Source organism: Muscardinus avellanarius (assembly GCF_963383645.1).
Source record: "Muscardinus avellanarius genome assembly, chromosome: 1".
Classification (NCBI taxonomy): domain Eukaryota; kingdom Metazoa; phylum Chordata; class Mammalia; order Rodentia; family Gliridae; genus Muscardinus; species Muscardinus avellanarius.
In genome coordinates this window covers 231,024,730-231,042,212 of record NC_137786.1, presented here as the reverse complement: position 1 = coordinate 231,042,212, position 17,483 = coordinate 231,024,730, and the positions used below count along the sequence as shown (strand labels likewise).

Sequence of the window (17,483 nt, the reverse complement as noted above, 5' to 3'; positions counted from 1 at the left end):
AGTCTTGACGCCGTCGCGGCTCCCCGCACATCTTGGCCATGAACCGCCCCGGAAGGAGACAGGAGGCAGCAGGACCCATGGGTAAAAGGGCTCACAGACCTCGGGAACAGGTGCGTCCCTCTTCCTCACCCCCAAAGTGGGAGGATGGGGAGGAAATACTGGCTCCTGGTGGGGTGGGCACCCATGGGTCCCGGAGACCACAGGGTCTTCTGGCCTGCCTCTGTAGCGGGTCACCCAGGGTTCAGGGTGGTCCTCAGGGCAAGGTCACTAAGGAGACCCCGACCACTACTGGGCTCTTTCAGGACCCAGACGTGCAGCTGTCCAAGGCTCTGTCCTACGCCCTGCGCCATGGGGCCCTGAAGCTGGGACTTCCCATGGGGGCTGGTAAGTGAGGGTCCTGGAGGCTAGGGGAGGGGGGCTGAAGCCCAGAGAGCAACGCGAGCTTGTCTGTGTCCCCTCCACCGGGGCACCTCCACCGGGATGCGGAGCACGCAACCTTCCCATGGACAGAAAAGATGGGTCAGAGCCCCATCAAGTCCACTGGGAGAGGAGCCTCTGGCTGAGCCAGGCTTAGCTATGTCCCTTCCAGCCAGGTGGCCCAATAACACTTATCCTCACGGTGGGTGCCGGGAGGTATTGAGGCAGCTGATTTACCGCGCGCCCCCCAGGCCAGGCACGAAGCCTGTTATCTGTGTGACCCTCCCCGACGACGCAGATCCTCTTCCCATTAAGTGAAGGCACCTGAGGCCCAGAAAGGGGAGGTTGCACAGGTGGAGCTGGGTGAGCACTAGGCCCAGCCTTTGTCCCGGCTGCCCCACTCCCAGGGCAGGACCGGCTCCCGAGCACCCCTCTCCCCTCAGATGGCTTCGTGCCTCTGGGCCCCCTCCTGCAGCTGCCCCAGTTCCGCAGCTTCTCGGCTGAAGATGTGCGGCGGGTGGTGGCCGCCAACGAGAAGCAGCGGTTCACCTTGCGGCCAGGAGATCCGGGCACCGGCCTCCTCATCCGGGCCAATCAAGGCCACTCCCTGCAGGTGGGTACCAGGGGACAGGAGGGAGAACGGGGGCCCCTTTCCATGGAAAGGGCCTCACTGTCCAACCACCCCTCCAGGTGCCTGAGTTGGAGTTGATGCCCCTGGAGACGCCGCAGGCCCTTCCCCTGAGGCTGGTGCATGGTACATTCTGGAAGCACTGGCCGTCCATCCGGCTCAAGGGCCTGTCATGCCAGGGAAGGACACACATTCACTTAGCCCCAGGACTGCCCGGGGACCCTGGCGTCATCAGCGGTCAGTGCCCCCGCCTGTCCCTCTTCTCTGTCCTCCCAGGCTCCCTCGTGTTCACGACGCCCCAGGTCCACGCCTGCCCCGCACCTGGAGCAGCACCCACCCCAGCTCAGCCCTCCGCCTGTCCCGGCGGACCGACGGCGGCCCAGGAGCCCGGCTCCAGCTTTTGCTGTCTCTGCAGGCATGCGTCCAAACTGTGAAGTGGCTGTGTTCATCAACGGCCCCCTGGCCCTGGCAGGTGAGCGCGGGTGCATCAGGGGCCACCTCGGCCCTGTGCAGGGGCCGGGCCACATCTCCAGCTCTGTCTCCAGATGGAATTTCCTTCCTCCGCTCTGCCAATGGGGTGATCCTGACTCCAGGGAACGCCGATGGCTTCCTGCCTCCTAAGTACTTCCTGGAGGCCCTGCAGCTGCGTCCTAGCCGTGAGGACCCCACGCCTCGTGCACCCTGCCCTCACCCCCTCCCAGCCCGCAGCCCCAGCGGACGTAGGTCTCCCCTCTCTCCAAGCAGCTCATCTCTATTTCAGGAAAGCCTCTCTCCTTGACTGGTGATAAAGAGACCGAGGTCAGAGTGGCCCCCACAGCCCCAGAGGAAGAAGGATGATCCAGCAATAAAATATTTATTTATAAAAAAGGTAAACAAGAAAGAAACTCCAGTTTGAAACCAGGATTCCCATCTTTTAGCTAACATCCGGTCTTCCTCGCGTGCGCAGGGGTGTAGGTCAGGGGTATTGGCCTGGGCCACGCGGACGAGGGGGAGAGAGGCTCTGATGAGCTCCGTGCCCACCGCCCCTCGCCTGGGTGGCCCAGCGCTGGCCCAGCCAGGGCCTCGGTCTGCAGGTGACAGCAGGTGAACGTGTGCCCAGCGCGGTGCAGCCAGGAGGCGGGCGGTGAGCCCCCAGGAGCAGCAGGGGCAGGTGCTGAGCAGGGTAGGCGCGGTCGGGTGCTCAGAAGGCCTCATGGCCCCCCGTGAGCTGCAGGAAGAGGTCCTCGTCCAGCTCCTCCCCGCGCGCTCGCTCCCGGGTGGACAGGAAGATGTAGCCTCCGATGTACTCGTGCACGACGCGGCAGCTGGCGGACACGCAGCTGAAGGCCACGTTGATGTGCTCGTCGAACTCGATGGCCACCTGCAGGAGGGCAGGCAGGGGCCGCTGGGGAGGGCGCGGGAGCGGCCTCCGCCCACCGCGCTGGCCGCCGCCGATGCCCCTGGCCGCCCGCGCCCCGGCCCACCTGCCGGATGTCCCAGTTGACGTTCCACTGGCGCATGTTGCTGAAGCGCCAGGTCTTGACCACGTCGCCCACAGCCAGGTCGATGCGGATCAGCCGGTTGTTGGCAATGCCCAGGATCTCGTCCTTCCTGCTGCCCTTGAACCTGGTCCGGAGGAAAGACCGTGAGCAGGGCCTGCAGCTGCCCGCCCCAGGCCCATCCGGCAGCATGGCCAGGGTGGGGGGCAGAGCCGCGCGCAGGCCTCTGCGGCTCACCGGCTGTGCCTCCCAGCGCAACCAGCTCTCGCCCGGGAGAAGGGGTTAGTTGATATGAATCTTTTGTATTTTACTTTTTGGTACTTAGGATAGAACATGGGCATTTTACCTCCTAGCTACACCCTCAGCACTTTACTGATTGATTGATTTTGCGGTACTGGGGCTGGAACCCAGGGGCATTCCACCTCTGAGCTACACCTCCAGCCCTATTTTTTATTCTTTATTTTGAAACAGGGTCTCACTGAGTTGCAGAGGACCTCAGTAAGTAGCTGAGGCTGTCCGTGAACTGCCATCCTCCTGTCTCAGCCTCCCAAATGCCGGGAATATAAGCGTGCGCCACCACGCCCGGCTTATTCTTTATTTTGAAACAGGGTCTCACTAAGTTGTGGAGAGCCTCACCAAGTTGCTGAAATTGGCTAACAACCTGCAATCCTCCTGTCTGAAACTCCCAAGTATTGGGACTATGGGCATATGATACCACACCATTTTTTTGTTGTTTTTTTCTGGTACTGGGGGTGGAACCCAGGGGCTTTTCTACCTCTGGGCTACACTCTCAGACCTATTTGGAAACAGAGTCTCACTAAGTTGCTGAGAGCCTCACTAAGGCTGGCTTCAAACCTGCGCAATCCTCCTGGCTCAGCCTCCCAAGCGCTGGGATTACAAGCGTGCACCACCACGCCTAAGCGCTGGGATTACAAGCGTGCACCACCACACTCAACCTGGTTTTTATTTTGAGACAGGGTCTTGTAGGTTGCTGAGAGCCTCACTACTTTCTGAGTGTGGTCTTGACCCTATGGTCCTCCTGTCTCAGCTTCCCAAGTACTGGGCTCACAGGCGCACGCCACCACGCCGTTATTTCGCCTACGCCTTTAAGTCACGGCCTTCGTTGGTGCCATCATCATCACCATCATCACTGCCGCGCTCCTAAGTTCACAGGCTCGGAAAACGACTAACCACAGAGGGGCGGCGCCCTGCACTGCTCCACCCAGCCCTGCCCTGCGGGACAGCTGCGGCTGGGAGGGCGGCCTGCGGCTGAGCTGGGCGGGCACCAGCTCTCCTGGCTTGCTGGCCAGAGCTCTGTCTCGTATGTGCTTGGGAGCCCGGACTGGCAGGTACACAGGTGCCCCCGCAGGGGAGGTGCCTGGACGCAGCAGGCTGCAGGCGAGGGCTGGGCCGCACCTGACGATGACGTAGGAGATGCCGAAGTCAGGCAAGGACTGCCAGGCCTGGATGAAGCGTAGCTGGGCCTCGGGCAGCGAGAGCTGGGCCACGTTCTGGTGGGCTTCCAGGATCCTGGGCGTGAGCTGTGGGGTGATGCTGGTGAGGGGTCGCTAGGGCTGCCTCTCCCCAGTCCCTGAGGCCCCCTGCCTGTCCCCAGCGGGAGACGGGATGCTGAGCCTGGGGAAGGGGCAGGGCGCCACCCTGAGGTGGACAAGGGCATGGGACTCGGACCCTCCGAGGGGTCTCGGGAACACCAGGAGGATGGCTCGGTGGAGACAGGGGTCTCGGGACACCAGGAGGACGGCTCGGTGGAGACAGGGGTCTCAAGGACACCGGGAGGACGGCTCCGTGGAGGCCCAGGGGTCTTGGGGGCACCGGGAGGATGGCTCCGTGGAAACCCAGGGTCGGGGGCACCGGGAGGACGGCTCTGTGGAGACCCAGTGGTCGGGGGCACCGGGAGGACGGCTCTGTGGAGACCCAGGGGTTGTGGGCACCGGGAGGACGGCTCCGTGGAGACCCAGGGCTCTCGGGGGCACCGGGAGGACGGCTCCGTGGAGACCCAGGGGTCTCGGGGGCACCAGGAGGACGGCTCCGTGGAGATCAGGGCTCTTGGGGGCACCGGGAGGACGGCTCCGTGGAGACCCAGGGGTCGGGGGCAGTCAGGTGCATCCGACGTCCTTCCCACCCGCCATGGCCCCGGCACCTGCTTGGCCTTGAACTTTCGCTGGAAGCGGGGGGCGACGAGGCCGTAGGGGTTGAGGCTCTCGGCAGAGGCTTCGGGGCCCTGGGGCTGGCTGCCCGAGCCCCCGCCGCCAGCCCGCTGTAGGCTGAGGAAGGCCAGGATGGCCTGCACCTCGCTGCTGTAGCTGCTGTCCGCCATGGTGCGGCCCTTGGAGGCCAGCCGGCAGCCGGCCATCCAGTGGGCATACTGCTGCTCCTGGGAGGGGACAGGGCCAGCCATGAGGGGCTGGCCACGCTGTGGCCCCCTGACCCGATGGTGCCAGCCCCGGCCGTCGCACTCACATCCTGGCACCGGAGATAGATCTCACTCATGCCCTCGGGGGAGGGCACCAGGAGTTTAATGCAGAACTTCTGGCTAGAGACGTTGACATCGGGGACCACCTCGCAGCCTGCGGGAGAGGATGGGGTGGGCCGCGAGGTCCTGGGAGAGCCGGCCCTGCCCGGACACTCGGGACCGAGTGCATCCCTGGGAAACTGAGGTTGGGAGCCCCCTTGCTCCCTCACCCTTGAGGTTGAGCTGCTGAATGGGGTCCCCCGGGGCTTCGTCCTGGCTCTTGTAGTAGGACAGCGTGGTCTCCTTGAACACCACCCAGTGCTGGCGGTAGCCCTTCAGGGTCAGCTTCCGGGGCCTGCGGAGCGGAGCAGGCTGGTGAGTGCGCCTCCCTCCCCGCCCACCCTCTCCAGAGGGGCTCTGAGCTCACCGGAAGATGCGGAGATGGTCCTTGAGTTCCGGGATGGCGGTGAGACTGTCCTGGGGGAGGACAGGGGTGAGAGGGGGGCCCGGCTCCCCACCCTGGGCCCTGACGCAAGCGCCGCCTCACCAGCACGTCCGTGGGCGCTGAGCCCTCCAGCTTAACCTCCAGGTTGTTCAAGGCTGCGTCCAGGTCATCCAGCCCCGGGTCTGTGCCGGCCACTTCACCCACTTCCCCGCTCAGGGACAGTTTGTTGATGTGGTACTGGGGGCAGGTGGAGAGTGGGGGCTGAGCGCAGCAGCCCCGCCGGCAGCCATGCCCCCCGGGGCCCGGCCCACACCTGCCCAGCCCAGGCCCGAGCACCTGCAGGGCCGCAAACACCATCATCTCCTCCTCGGTGCAGTCAATCTCCTCCAGCAGCAGGTCCCAGCGAGCCTGCTCATACAGCTGGGTCAGCCGCACGGGGTCTGTCTGGGCGCGGAGGGTGGGGGCAGGCAGTCACATGCCCACTGTCCGCACACGTGTGGCCCTGCCCTCTGCACTGCAGCCGGACCCCACCCCGCCCCGTGTCCCCATGAACCTCTGCTCTCTGGGCTTGCCGTGGCCAGCGAGGGTGAGGAGGAGTGAGGAGGCACCCAGCCATAAGTCAAGGCGTCCTAGAGTATAAACTCAGTACATGGGAGGCTGAGACAGATCACAGGTTCACGGCTAACCTGAGCAAGTAGTGAGACTCATCAACCTAGCGAGACCCTGTTTCAAAACAAAAATTAAAAAATAGGGCTGGGGTGTAGCTTGGAGGTAGAATGCCCATGGGTTCCATCCCCAGCACTACATTAAAAAAGAAGAAAGAAATATAAAGCCAGGGTGGTAGTGAATACATCTAATCCCATCTACTTAGAAGGCTGAGACAGGAGGATCACAAGTTCAAGGCTAGCCTCAGCTACTTCAGCCAGTCCACCACTTAGTAAGACCCCGTTTCAAAATAATAAAAAGCCGGGTGTGGTGGCACACGCTTGTAATCCCCGCGCTTGGGAGGCAGAAACAGGATGATCACACAGGTTCGAAGACAGCTTCAGCTACTTAGTGGGGCTCTCGGCAACTTAGTGAGACCCTGTTTCCAAATCAAATATAAAACAAAAAAAAAGCCGGGCGTGGTGGTGCACACTTGTAATCCTCGCGCTTGGAAAGTGGAGATAGGATCGATAGGTTCGAAGCCAGCTGCGCTGGCTTAAGAGACCCTGTTTCCAAATAAAATATTTAAAAAATAGGTCTGGGAGTGTATCCCGGAAGTAGAAGGGTTCCATCCCCAGTACCACACACACACACACACACACACACACACACACACACACACACACACACACAAAATGATCTGGGAATATAGCCCAGAGGTAAAAAAGACCCTGGGTTCCACCCCCAGTACCACAAATAAAGAATAAAAAATAGAGTTGGGAATATAGCTTTGAGGTAAATTGCAGAAAAAAAGTCTCTTAACCATTTTTGGTTTTTTTGGTGATACTAGAGATGGAACCCCCAGGGGCATTCTACCTCCGAGCTACACCCCCAGCCCTATTTTTTTTTTTTTTTTTTTTTTTTTTTTTTGTGGAAGGGTTTCCTGGAAACCCTTCTATGTCCGGGCTACACTCCCAGACCTATTTTATACTTTATTTTTGGAAACAGGGTCTTTTAAGCCAGCGAGGCTGGTTTCGAACCTGTGTGATCCTCCTGTCTCCTCCTCCCAAGTGCGGGGATTACAAGAGTGCACCACCATGCCCGGCCCTATTTTTATTTCATTTTATTTTATTTATTTACCATGCCTGGATTTTTTTTTTTTTTTTTTTTTTTTTTTGGTGCTGGGGTAGAACCCAGAGGGTTTCTAGTAACATACTATAGAAATGATCCCTGAAGCCAGGTGTAGTGGCGCACGCTTGTAATCCCAGTACTTGGGAGACTGAGACAGGAAGATTGCTTATGTTCGAAGCCAGCCTCAGCTACTTAGTGAGGCTCTCAGCAACTTAGACCTTGTTTCCAAATAAAATACAAAATAGGTCTGGGAGTATAGCCCGAAGGTAAAAGCCTCTGGGGTTTCATCCCCAGCACCACACACACACACACAAACAAAAAAAGATCCCTAAAAGTATAGTCTTAACCCAGAGTCTTTCTATCTCCGGGCTACACTCCCAGACCTATTTTCTATTTTATTTGGAAACAGGGTTTCACTAAGTTGCTGAGAACCTCACTAAGTAGCTGAGGCTGGCTTCGAACCTGTGTGAACCTTGTGCTGGGATTACAAGCATGCACCACCACGCCCGGCTTATTCTTTATTTTTTGAAACAGGGTCTCACTGAGTTGCAAAGGGCCTGAGGTAATCCATTAACCATCATCCTCCTGTCTCAGCCTCCCAAATGCTGGGATTACATCTAACTAGAATTCTATACCTAGGCAAACTATCATGCTAGCAGGGGTAGATTATGACCTTGTAGATGTACAGTATTTCAAAGTGCTTATGTCTTAGGTGCCCTTCAGAGGAAACTATTGAAATATGTGTTCTTTTCAGGTACAGTGGTACATGCCTGTAATCCCAGTACACAGGAGGCTGAGATAGGAATATCACAGGCTCAAGGCCAGTCTCAGCAATTTAGCAAGACCCTCAACAACTTGGCGAGAACCAGTTTCAAAATAAGAAATAATTGGGATGCTAGCCCGGTGTGGTGGTGCACACTTGTAATCCCAGCATTTGAGAGGCTGAGACGGGAGGATTCGGGTTTGCAGACAGCCCCAGCTACTTAGTGAGGCCCTTTGCAACTCAGTGAGACTCTGTTTTCAAAATAAAGAATAAAGCCGGCTGTGGTGGCACACGCTTGTAATCCCCGCACTTGGGAGGCTGAGACAGGAGGATCGCATGGGTTCGAAGCCAGCCTCAGCTACTTAGTGAGGCTCTCAGCAACTTAGTGAGACCCTGTTTCCAAACAAAATATATATATAAAAAAAAGGTCTGGGAGGATAGCCCAGAGGTAGAAAGCCTCTGGGTTCCACCCCCAGTACCAACAAAAACAAAAACAAAACAAAGAATAAAAAAAAAAAAATAGGGCTGGGGGTGTAGCTCAGAGGTAGAATGGCCCTGGGTTCCATCCCCACTACCACCAAAAACAAGCAAAAAACCCTGGATTCAATTCCAAGAACCATAAAAAAAAAGTAACTGTGTACGTCTGAGTAAGTGTGTATGTGTGTGTGTGTGTGTGTGTGTGTGTGTGTATATATATATATATATATGTACGTATATATGTACACACACATACACGTGTTATACTGTATATGCATATGTATGCATGTTTATATACACATATACATATATATACAAACACATACACAAGAGAGAGAGAGAAAGTACAATTATGAACTCCAAATAAATTTGACCATGAAAGGAAATATAAGCATAGCTATTCTGGGTTTTGCTAAGAACACTATTTATATGTGTTACTATTTACAGCCATCGTCAAGTTGTTTTAACCAAAGACCATAAACACTACTTGATCATAAAGATACAGGAATGGGTGTGCGACGCGGGGGTAAGGTGGCTGAGCAAGCACCTTCTGTATAGTCAACAGATCGTGTGTAAAGCACAGAATCGAGAAACAGGCAGCTCATGCCGTGGTCCCAGCTGCCAGGGAGGCTCGGGCAGGAGGATCGCTTGAGCCCAAGAATTCAAGGCCAGTCTGGGCAACACAGTGAGACCTTGTCTCAAAAATAAAAAAAATAAATAATACAAATAAATAAAAATAGAAGGTCATAAGTAAATAGTAATATTTAAAAACAGAGTTAAAATCTATACTCTCTAGAGATCAGAAAACTGGGGTAAAGAGGAGGACAGAGAATTCTTGTTGTTACAGACTTGCTGGAACTATTTAACTCTTTCATACGACTTACATTAACTAAAAAAATATATGTATTTTTGCAGTCTTGCGGGTGGAACCCAGGGGCATTGTACCTCTGAGCTGTACCCCCAGCCCTACTTTTTTTTTCTTTAGCCTATTTGTTTGTTTGTTTATTTTCAGTACTGGGGATTGAACCCAGGGGTATTCTACCTCTGAGCTACACCCCCCGCCCTATTTTTTTCCCTATTCTTTATTTTGAAACAGGGCCTCACTGAGTTGCAAAGCACCTCACTAAGTAGCTGAGGCTGTGCGTGAACCGTGATCCTTCTGTCTCAGCCTCTTGAATGCTGGAATTACAAGCATACACCACCACGCCCAGCTTAGTCTTTTTATTTTTGAAACAGTCTCACTGAGTTGTGAAAGGCCTCGCTAAGTAGCTTGAGGCTGTCCGCAAACTATGATCTTCTGGGCTCAGCCTCCCAAATGCTGGGATTACAAGTGTGCACCACCACGCCCGGCTTACTCTTGCCCTTTTAAAAATTATCTTTGAATTTTTTTTTTTTTTTTTTTTTTTTTTGCGGGCCTGGGGATGGAACCCAGGGGCATTTGACCTCTGAGCTACACCCCCTGCCCTATTTTTTATTCTTTATTTTGAAACCGGGTCTCACTGAGTTGCAGAGAGCCTCACTAAGTAGCTGAGGCTGTCCGCGAACCGCAATCCTCCAGGTCTCAGCCTCCCGAATGCTGGGATTACAAGTGTGCGCCACCACGCCCGGCTATCTTTGATTTTTTAAGCTGAGTGTGGTAGCACAAGTCTCTAATCCGAGTACTTGGGAGGCTGATACAGGAAGATCACAAGATCAAGGACAGCCTTGGCAAGTAGTGAGACTCTCATCGACCTGGCAAAACTCTGATTCAAAATAAAAATAAAAGCTGGGCTTGGTGGTGCACGCTTGTAATCCCAGCGCTTGGGAGGCTGAGACAGGAGGATCGTACAGGTTCGAAGCCAGCCTCAGCTACTTAGTGAGGCTCTCAGCAACTTAGTGAGACCTTGTTTTCAAATAAAATATAAAAATAGGTCTTTGAGTAGACCCCGGAGGTAGAAAGCCTCTGGGTTCCACCCACAGTACCGCCAAAATATAAAAAAATAAAAAATAAATAAAAATAAAGCCGGGCGTGGTGGTACATGCTTGTAATCCCCACACTTGGGAGGTGGAGACAGGAGGATTGGGCTGGTTCGGAGCCAGCCTCACTGGCTTAAGAGACCCTGTTTCCAAATAAAAAAAAATATAAAATAGGTCTGGGAGTGTAGCCCAAAGGTAGAAGAGCTTCCAGGAACCCCAGTACCACCAAAATAAATAAATAAATAAACAAATAAATAAATAAATAAATAAAATAAAATAGGGCTGAGTGCTTAGCTCAGAGGTAGAATGCCCCTGGATTCAATCCCCAGTAAAATACACACACACACACACACACACACACACACACAATTATTTTCATTCTGAAACAGGGTCTCACTAGGTTGCTGAAGCTAGTCTTGAACCTGCAATCCTCCTGTTTTGGCCTCCCAATTACTGGGATTGCAGGCATGCACCACCATACCTGTTTTAAATTTTGAAACAGAGTCTCAAGCCAGGTGTGGTGGCCCATGTATATAATCCCAGTACTTGGGATTCTGGTTTCTGGATAGCCTCAGCTACTCAGTGAGGCCATCTGCATTTAGTGAGACCTTGTTTCAAATAAAGAAAGGAGGTAGAATGCCCCTGGGTTCCATCCTCAGTACTGGGGGGAAAAAAAAAGAAATGAAAAGAAAAGAAAAAAAGAAACAGAGTCTCACTAAGTTGCTGAGGCTGTCCTTGAACCTGAAATCCTCCTGTCTCAGGATAGGTAGGTTTAGCTAAAGAGCCAGAGGGAGAGTGGGTTGAGGGCACCTACAGAGAGCTTGAGACAGTGGGCAGGACTCCGGGAGCAGGCGCTGTGGATAACTATGTTTGGAAGTTTCACAGTGACACGGGGCACAGGTCAAGAGTAGCTGGAGCCGGACGTGGTGGCGCACGCTTGTAATCCCAGCATTTGGGAAGCTGAGACGGGAGGATGGGGGTTCAAGGACAGCCTCAGCTACTACTTAGGCCCTTGGCAACTAAATGACACTGGGGCCTGCCAAGGCTCTTCCCATGCTGCTCCTGGTCCCTCAGGACCCAGTGCTCCCCCTCCAGGAAGCCCTCCCCAGCCCCAGGCCACAGAGCCCCACACCCACCACTACTGTACCAGCCTCCGCCCCTGAGACCCCAGGGCAGCGAGCGGCTCCCTCTCCCTGGCATCAGCCCTGGGCCCAGGGTCACGTCGTGAAGTCCGCGTGCGGGGGTATGGGCTAAAAGAGGGACTGACCCCCTACAAGTCGCTAATATCCCAGAGCCCCGGGGCCCAGAGCCACAGCTCGCAGACCCCAGACCTCCCTTTCTCCCGGCCCGGCCCACCTTGGGATCCAGGTCGAAGAAGCTGTAGTACTTGAAGCGCAGCCAGAGCACGTCCCCGGCCTGGATGCCCTGCTGCATGAGGCACCGTGAGGAGTCCAGCCACCTGGGCGGCAGAGGGGGGTCAGGGCCGTGCGGGGTGCAGGGCAGGGGGGAGCGGGGCAAGGCCTGGGGGAGCCCGGCCCCGTGGGCACCTGCTGTGGACCTGGGTCTTGTCGGCCAGGGAGCTGGGCCGCGGCAGGCGCTGCAGCAGGAGTGGGTCTGGCGGTGGCTGGGGCCGGCTCAGCATGTGGTAGCAGGCCTCCGTCTGGGCACTGTCCGAGAAGTGCGCCGGCATCCCGCGGAACAGCACCGGAGCTACCCCTGCAGGCAACAGGGCTCAGCCACCTCGCCCCGGTCCCCGCCCAGCCCCAGCCCCAGCCCCCTGGCCCGTGCTCACCCCCGGCCAGGACGACCTTGGTCAGGTCATACACCTCCTCCTCTGGCTCCTTCTCCTTCTTCTTCTTCTCCTTCTTCTCGGGAGTCCGCAGCAAAGACAGCTCCTCAGGGTGCCGGATACCTGCGGGAGGGCATGAGCTCCAGCCCCGGCTCTGGGGCGGGCAGCAGCACACAGGCAAGATGGGGACAGGGCCAGGGCAAGGCCATGGTGGCTGGGCCCTTGTGGGCAGCGGGCCAGGCTGGGCGACTCACTGAGGAGGCGGCAGATGGCAGCCACTGCCTGGAAGAGGGGCTTGGAGAAGCTGGCCCGCAGGCGCAGCGCGCGTCGATTGGGCAGCCGCAGAATGACCGGCCGGTGCTGCGGCCCAAAGAAGAGGCGGGCGTCAGCCAGGATCCCGTACTTGTCCAGCGTCCAGTGTGTCTGCAGCAGCCACTGTCGCTTCTGCTCCCACCAGATGGCATGGTCGGACCAGTCCTGCTTGCGGTCTGCGGGGAACAGGGGGTCGCGTCGGCCATGGAGGGCCGGCCCTGCCTGCCTGCCTGCCTCTATTCCCCAAGCTGAGCGCAATCTGGGATCCGGGGGCCTGGGGTGCCCTCCGCCCGTTCGCCGTGGTGGCTCAGGGTCGGCCTCTACTGTGGCAGCCCAATGGCTCTGCCAGCTGGCCCTGGCTGGGCCTGCTGGGGTCAGTCATTGTGTTGTCACACAGAATCGTGGTGCTTTGGAACAGGCGTGGTGGCACACACTTGTAATCCCAGCATTTGGGAGGCTGAGACAGGAGGCTCACGGTTCACAGACAGCCTCAGCCACTTAGTGAGGCCCTTTGCAACTCAGTGAGGCCCTGTTTCAAAATAAAGAATAAAAAATAGGGCTGAGGGTGTAGCTCAGAGGTAGAATGCCCCTGGGTTCCATCCGCATGACCACAACAACAAAAAACAAAACATAAGGGCGCTTCAATCTTAGCAGCCCCTGCATTTCAGCCCATTGGGCTCCTTTTCCTCCCAATTCTGCTCTTTGTTTTCAGTACTGGGGATTAAACCCAGGGGTATTCTACCTCCAACCGACACCCCCAGTCCTACGTTTTATTTCTGTATTTTGAAACAGGGTCTCACTGAGTTGCAAAGGGCTTAAGTAGCTGAGGCTGTCCGCAAACTGCGATCCTCCGTCTCAGCCTCCCGAGTGCTGGGATCACAAGCCTGTGTTACCACAGGCGGCTTGACTCTGCTCTTATCCTCTCCTTCCTGTCTCTTCTTGCTGTTCCTCCCCTGGCTCAGCCTGGGACCTCCCCTCTTCTGTGGCTTCAGTCACCAAGTCTGCAGGGAGCCCCAGGGGCAGGCACCTCTGCTCTGACTCGCCCTGCACCCCAGGCTAAAAGGGCATGGCCAGCTGCTTCCTTCATCCCAGGCGCCTGTTCGCCTGGTGCGTTCCTGTCCCAACACTGGGACTACAAACGCAATGACCCCCAGTCCTGGCTTTAAGGCCCTCTGCTTAAACTCGCCCAGGGAGAGGTGCCCCCTCCTAGCTCCTCCATGCCAATCTGGGGACTTGGGTAACGGGGACTGTCTCAAAGTCCTAAGAATCTTGGTTTCCTCTCTGTCTCTGTCTCTGTCTCTGTCTCTCTCTCTTTGCAGTACTGGGAATGGAATCCAGGGGCATTCTACCTCCAAGCTATACCCCCAGCCCTATTTTTTATTCTTTTTTTTTTTTTTTTTTTTGCGGGTCTGGAGATGGAACTCAGGAGCATTCGATCTCCGAGCTACACCCCCTGTCCTATTTTTTTATTCTTTATTTTGAAACTGGGTCTGAGTTGCAGAGGACTCACTAAGAAGCTGAGGCTGAACTGCGATCCTCTGGTCTCAGCCTCCTGAATGCTGGGATTACAAGCGTGTGCCACAATGCCTGGCTCAATTTTTTATTTTTAAACAGGGTCTCACTGAGTTGTTGAGGGCCTCACTAAGTAGCTCAGGCTGCCTGCAAACCGTGATCCTGTCTCAGCCTTGTAATGCTTGAGATTACAAGTGTGCGCCACCACGCCCGGCCTTGGTGTTGACTTTTAGCTGCCCCACTTCCAAAACCAACCTCCTCGGCACCTGCAGGCCTGGCCTCAGAAGGCCTTGCCACCTCACTGGGACAACATGGATGCCCTCCTCGGGGTCTCCCTGCCTCTGGTCCATCCACACCAGCTGCTGCAGTACTCTGCCACAGGCCTGCTGGAGCAGGACCCTCTCCTCCTGAAAACCTCGGGCTGCCCTCGCCTCCGGGATGAGCTCCAGGCCTGTGGGAGCTACACAGCCTCCTGTCCCGGTGTGCCTGGAGGCCCCAAAGCAGAGCCTCTACTGTGACCTCCACGCACTCCCTTCCGTGACCGCCGCCAGGAATCATCCCTTGCGCTGTCCCTGGGAAGCCCGGCCTGGGTGGGACACTCCCCTCCTGGCTCAGGCCCCAGGCACCTCTCCTACCCTCCGCTGGGCAGGAAGGGGAGAGTCAGCCTGAAGAAGCCCGGGAGGGGACACCATGCTGCGAGAGGCAGTGCCGGCGTGCCATGCCAGCCTCATCGCCAGGTGCCCCTGACCTGGCTTGCCTCAAACTCAGTCTGATACTGCCTCCCTGGCACCCTCCAGCCCCTGCTTCTGCTTTAGTGCCCCCTCGGACTCTGCCAGTGGAAGCTCCCCCACTGCCACCCCAGGGACTGTCCACTCACACCGCTCCCCTCCTCACCCCTCCTGGGCTGCTTGTGTTAGGCTGGCTTCTGGGGACACGACCACCTCAGATCTAGGTACATGCTCGTGGCCTGCCTCCCGGCCCTGGCTATCGGGGTGATCCTGGTGTCCTGCCAGGAAGGACATCCCCTATCCTCGGGTCAGGATGAGAAGCCCCGTGTCCCTGCTGCTCCCCACGCTGATACCACAGGGCTCTGCTGTAACTTCCTGTGGGGGCAGGGCCTCCCACCCAGGCTGGGCCTGTCACCAGCGGAGGGCTTCGCCAGGGAGGAAGTGGGGGGGCAGGCCCCAGGGGCTCAGGCGCCCCTCGCCTGCCTTCCCCTAGACCTCAGGACCGTGACCTTGGCCTCCACCTGGCGGAGCCCCCTCTCCCTTGGAAGTGGGTGGATGGGGCGCCAGCTGCTCCTCAGGGACTGTGCAGGGACAGCAGGAGTGGTGGGAGGGAGGAAGTTGGGGAAATGTCTTTTTTGGAACCAGCCGATTAGGCTGGTGCCTGAGTCACCGTGACAGGGTTATCGCGAGCTGCGCAGCAGGGATGGCCCGGAAGTGCTGTGGGACGGCATCTGCCCGGGCCGAGTTGGGCAGGTGGGGGTAGGGAGCACTCACTGATCTTTTCCACAGTCTCCAGGAGCACCCGGCCGATGTGCGACTCCCCCGTGACCCGGAGGGTGACGGACTCGGCCTCGGGGTCCTCCTCACCGACAAACACCCGCAGCTCCCAGGAGGAGTCGATGTAGTCCCCGGTGGCCGTCTTCATCCCTGCCATGGTGGCGGCGGCTTCTGCAGAGGGTGGGCAAGGCGAGGTGGGCAGGTGCTGCGGCCAGGCATAAGCAGGAGCCCCGGTGCCCTGGGCAGGTGGCAGATAAGGAGCAAGCCGGCCGCTGCCCAGCACGGCGGCCATCCAGCCCCAGGCCTTGGGCCCGCTTACTGGCATAGGTGCTTGAGTTGAGGGGCCCATGAGACTAGTGCCAGGCCCACGCCTGTTTTACAGATGGGAGGACTGAGGCTCTTGATAAGTCCCTCGCTACTAGGCCACAGCTGGGCTACTCACTCCACCACCCACCCTGGCAGGGTGAAGCCGGCTCAGAAAATGGGCCCTCGCTCAAACCCACACACCCCAGCCTGCCGCCGCCTTTCAGGCAGGGGAAAGCACCGGTTGCCACGTGGAGAGAAAGGCAGAGGCCGGGGTGGCAGGCAGGGCCTTTAGGGGTCGGCCGCTGGCCCAAGCTTACCTGGTCTGGAGAAGGCTGGGGCAGCAGGAGGCCGGTGGAACACCAGCCACCCCAGGCGCGGGCTGCACACTTGCTGGGACCTCCACCTCGGGAGCTCCCTTCCTCCTCTCAGGAGCTTCCTTCTGAGGGCAGCCCTGGTGGCCTTATCTCGCAGGGCGGGCCTGGCCCCTCCCCAGGGCGGGCTGGGGCTGGGTGCAGGAAGCACGGTGGCAGTGCAGTGCTTCAGTGTTGGCCCTTGGTCCCCCGTGAACACAGGAAGCGAGGGAGACAAGGGCTTGTGGGTCCACAAAGACAGTCCCCCTTTATTTGGATGGGAATTGGTCCAAACTAGAGGACCCCCGAATCATGTTCAGAGCTGGCTATGAAGTGTCTCCATCTCGGAACATCACTGGGTGGCTGGGGGAGAGGAGTGGAAGGGACCACGCAGGACTGTAGGAGCTGGGCAGCTCGGCTGTCCTTACCAAGACCCGAGGGCTCGAGGGCAGCAAGGTTTCTACTCTACTCTCAGCAGTGCCTCCTGAGCCAAACCGGTCAACTTAGAGCTGCCCGGGGAGAATGAGCAGCCACGGTGCCCTGACCTTCCATGACCTCCGTTCCCACCACCCAGGTCTCCCAGCTTATTCCCAAGGTGCTGACACCATGGGTGTCCCCGCAGCGACTCTGCTGCCTAATACACCCAGCCGATCTCCTGCTGCGCTCGGATTAAGATTCAGTAGAGGGCCTTTACAGTGGGTGAGTGGGCCTGAGGGATAGCAATGGATGCCCCAGAGGCCTTCTGAGCTGCAGATGGGGAGGTGGGTGGGTTCCCAGGGGAAGGGCAGGCTTACATGCAAACCCAGGACAGCAGGAAGTACAGCCTCCTGCTAGCCTCAGCGTCTAGTTGGCCCGGAAAACAGCGCTCTTGGAGCAAATGAGGAAGTTTTACTGCTGACCCAGAAGCTTCCCCAGCCAGGAAGAGGGCTTTAGGAAACTTCTAATTAAAAAAAAAATTTTCTTTTTGGTGTGGTACTGGGGATTGAACTTGAGGCATTTGCCTCCAAGCTACACCCCTAGCACTATTTTTTTTTTCTTGAAACAGGGTTTTGAATTGGGCATAGTGGTGAACGCCTGTACTCTCAAGTACTTGGGAGGCTGAGAAAGAGTATTTGTTTTGCGGGTCTGGGGATAGAACCCAGGTGCATTTGACCTCCGAGCTACATCCCCTGCCCTATTTTTTTATTCTGTATTTTGAAACAGGGTCTCACTAAGTTGTGGAGGAACTTACTAAGTAGCTGAGGCTGTCCGAACCGCAACCCTCCAGGCTGTCTCCCAAATGCTAGGATTACAAGC

At 57.1% G+C, this 17,483-nt stretch overlaps 2 protein-coding genes across 4 annotated transcripts; one reads left to right on the top strand and one right to left on the bottom strand.

The window, feature by feature from the left end:
• Positions 1-38: 38 nt before the first annotated feature.
• TRPT1 (tRNA phosphotransferase 1) lies at positions 39-1,882 on the top strand (the record flags this gene model as incomplete). 3 transcript variants are annotated; one of them, XM_080703830.1, is made up of 7 exons in its annotated part: positions 39-110; positions 303-384; positions 861-1,030; positions 1,108-1,282; positions 1,461-1,517; positions 1,591-1,701; positions 1,806-1,882. In XM_080703830.1, 7 exons carry the CDS (start codon positions 39-41, stop codon positions 1,880-1,882), a joined length of 744 nt encoding a protein of 247 aa, XP_080559956.1. The 3 variants fall into 3 exon arrangements, with proteins under 3 accessions (XP_080559956.1, XP_080559955.1, XP_080559957.1); XM_080703829.1 differs by having other exon boundaries at positions 1,579-1,701; XM_080703831.1 differs by lacking the exon at positions 1,591-1,701.
• Positions 1,883-2,225: 343 nt separating this feature from the next.
• Positions 2,226-15,688, bottom strand: FERMT3 (FERM domain containing kindlin 3; the record flags this gene model as incomplete). Its single annotated transcript, XM_080712153.1, has 14 exons — positions 2,226-2,405; positions 2,509-2,650; positions 3,940-4,064; positions 4,685-4,918; positions 5,005-5,111; positions 5,227-5,351; positions 5,424-5,473; positions 5,544-5,678; positions 5,778-5,885; positions 11,770-11,872; positions 11,961-12,129; positions 12,206-12,325; positions 12,457-12,690; positions 15,529-15,688. The coding sequence occupies 14 exons, from the start codon at positions 15,686-15,688 to the stop codon at positions 2,226-2,228; spliced, it is 1,992 nt and encodes a 663-aa protein (XP_080568279.1).
• Between the last annotated feature and the right edge of the window lie 1,795 nt (positions 15,689-17,483).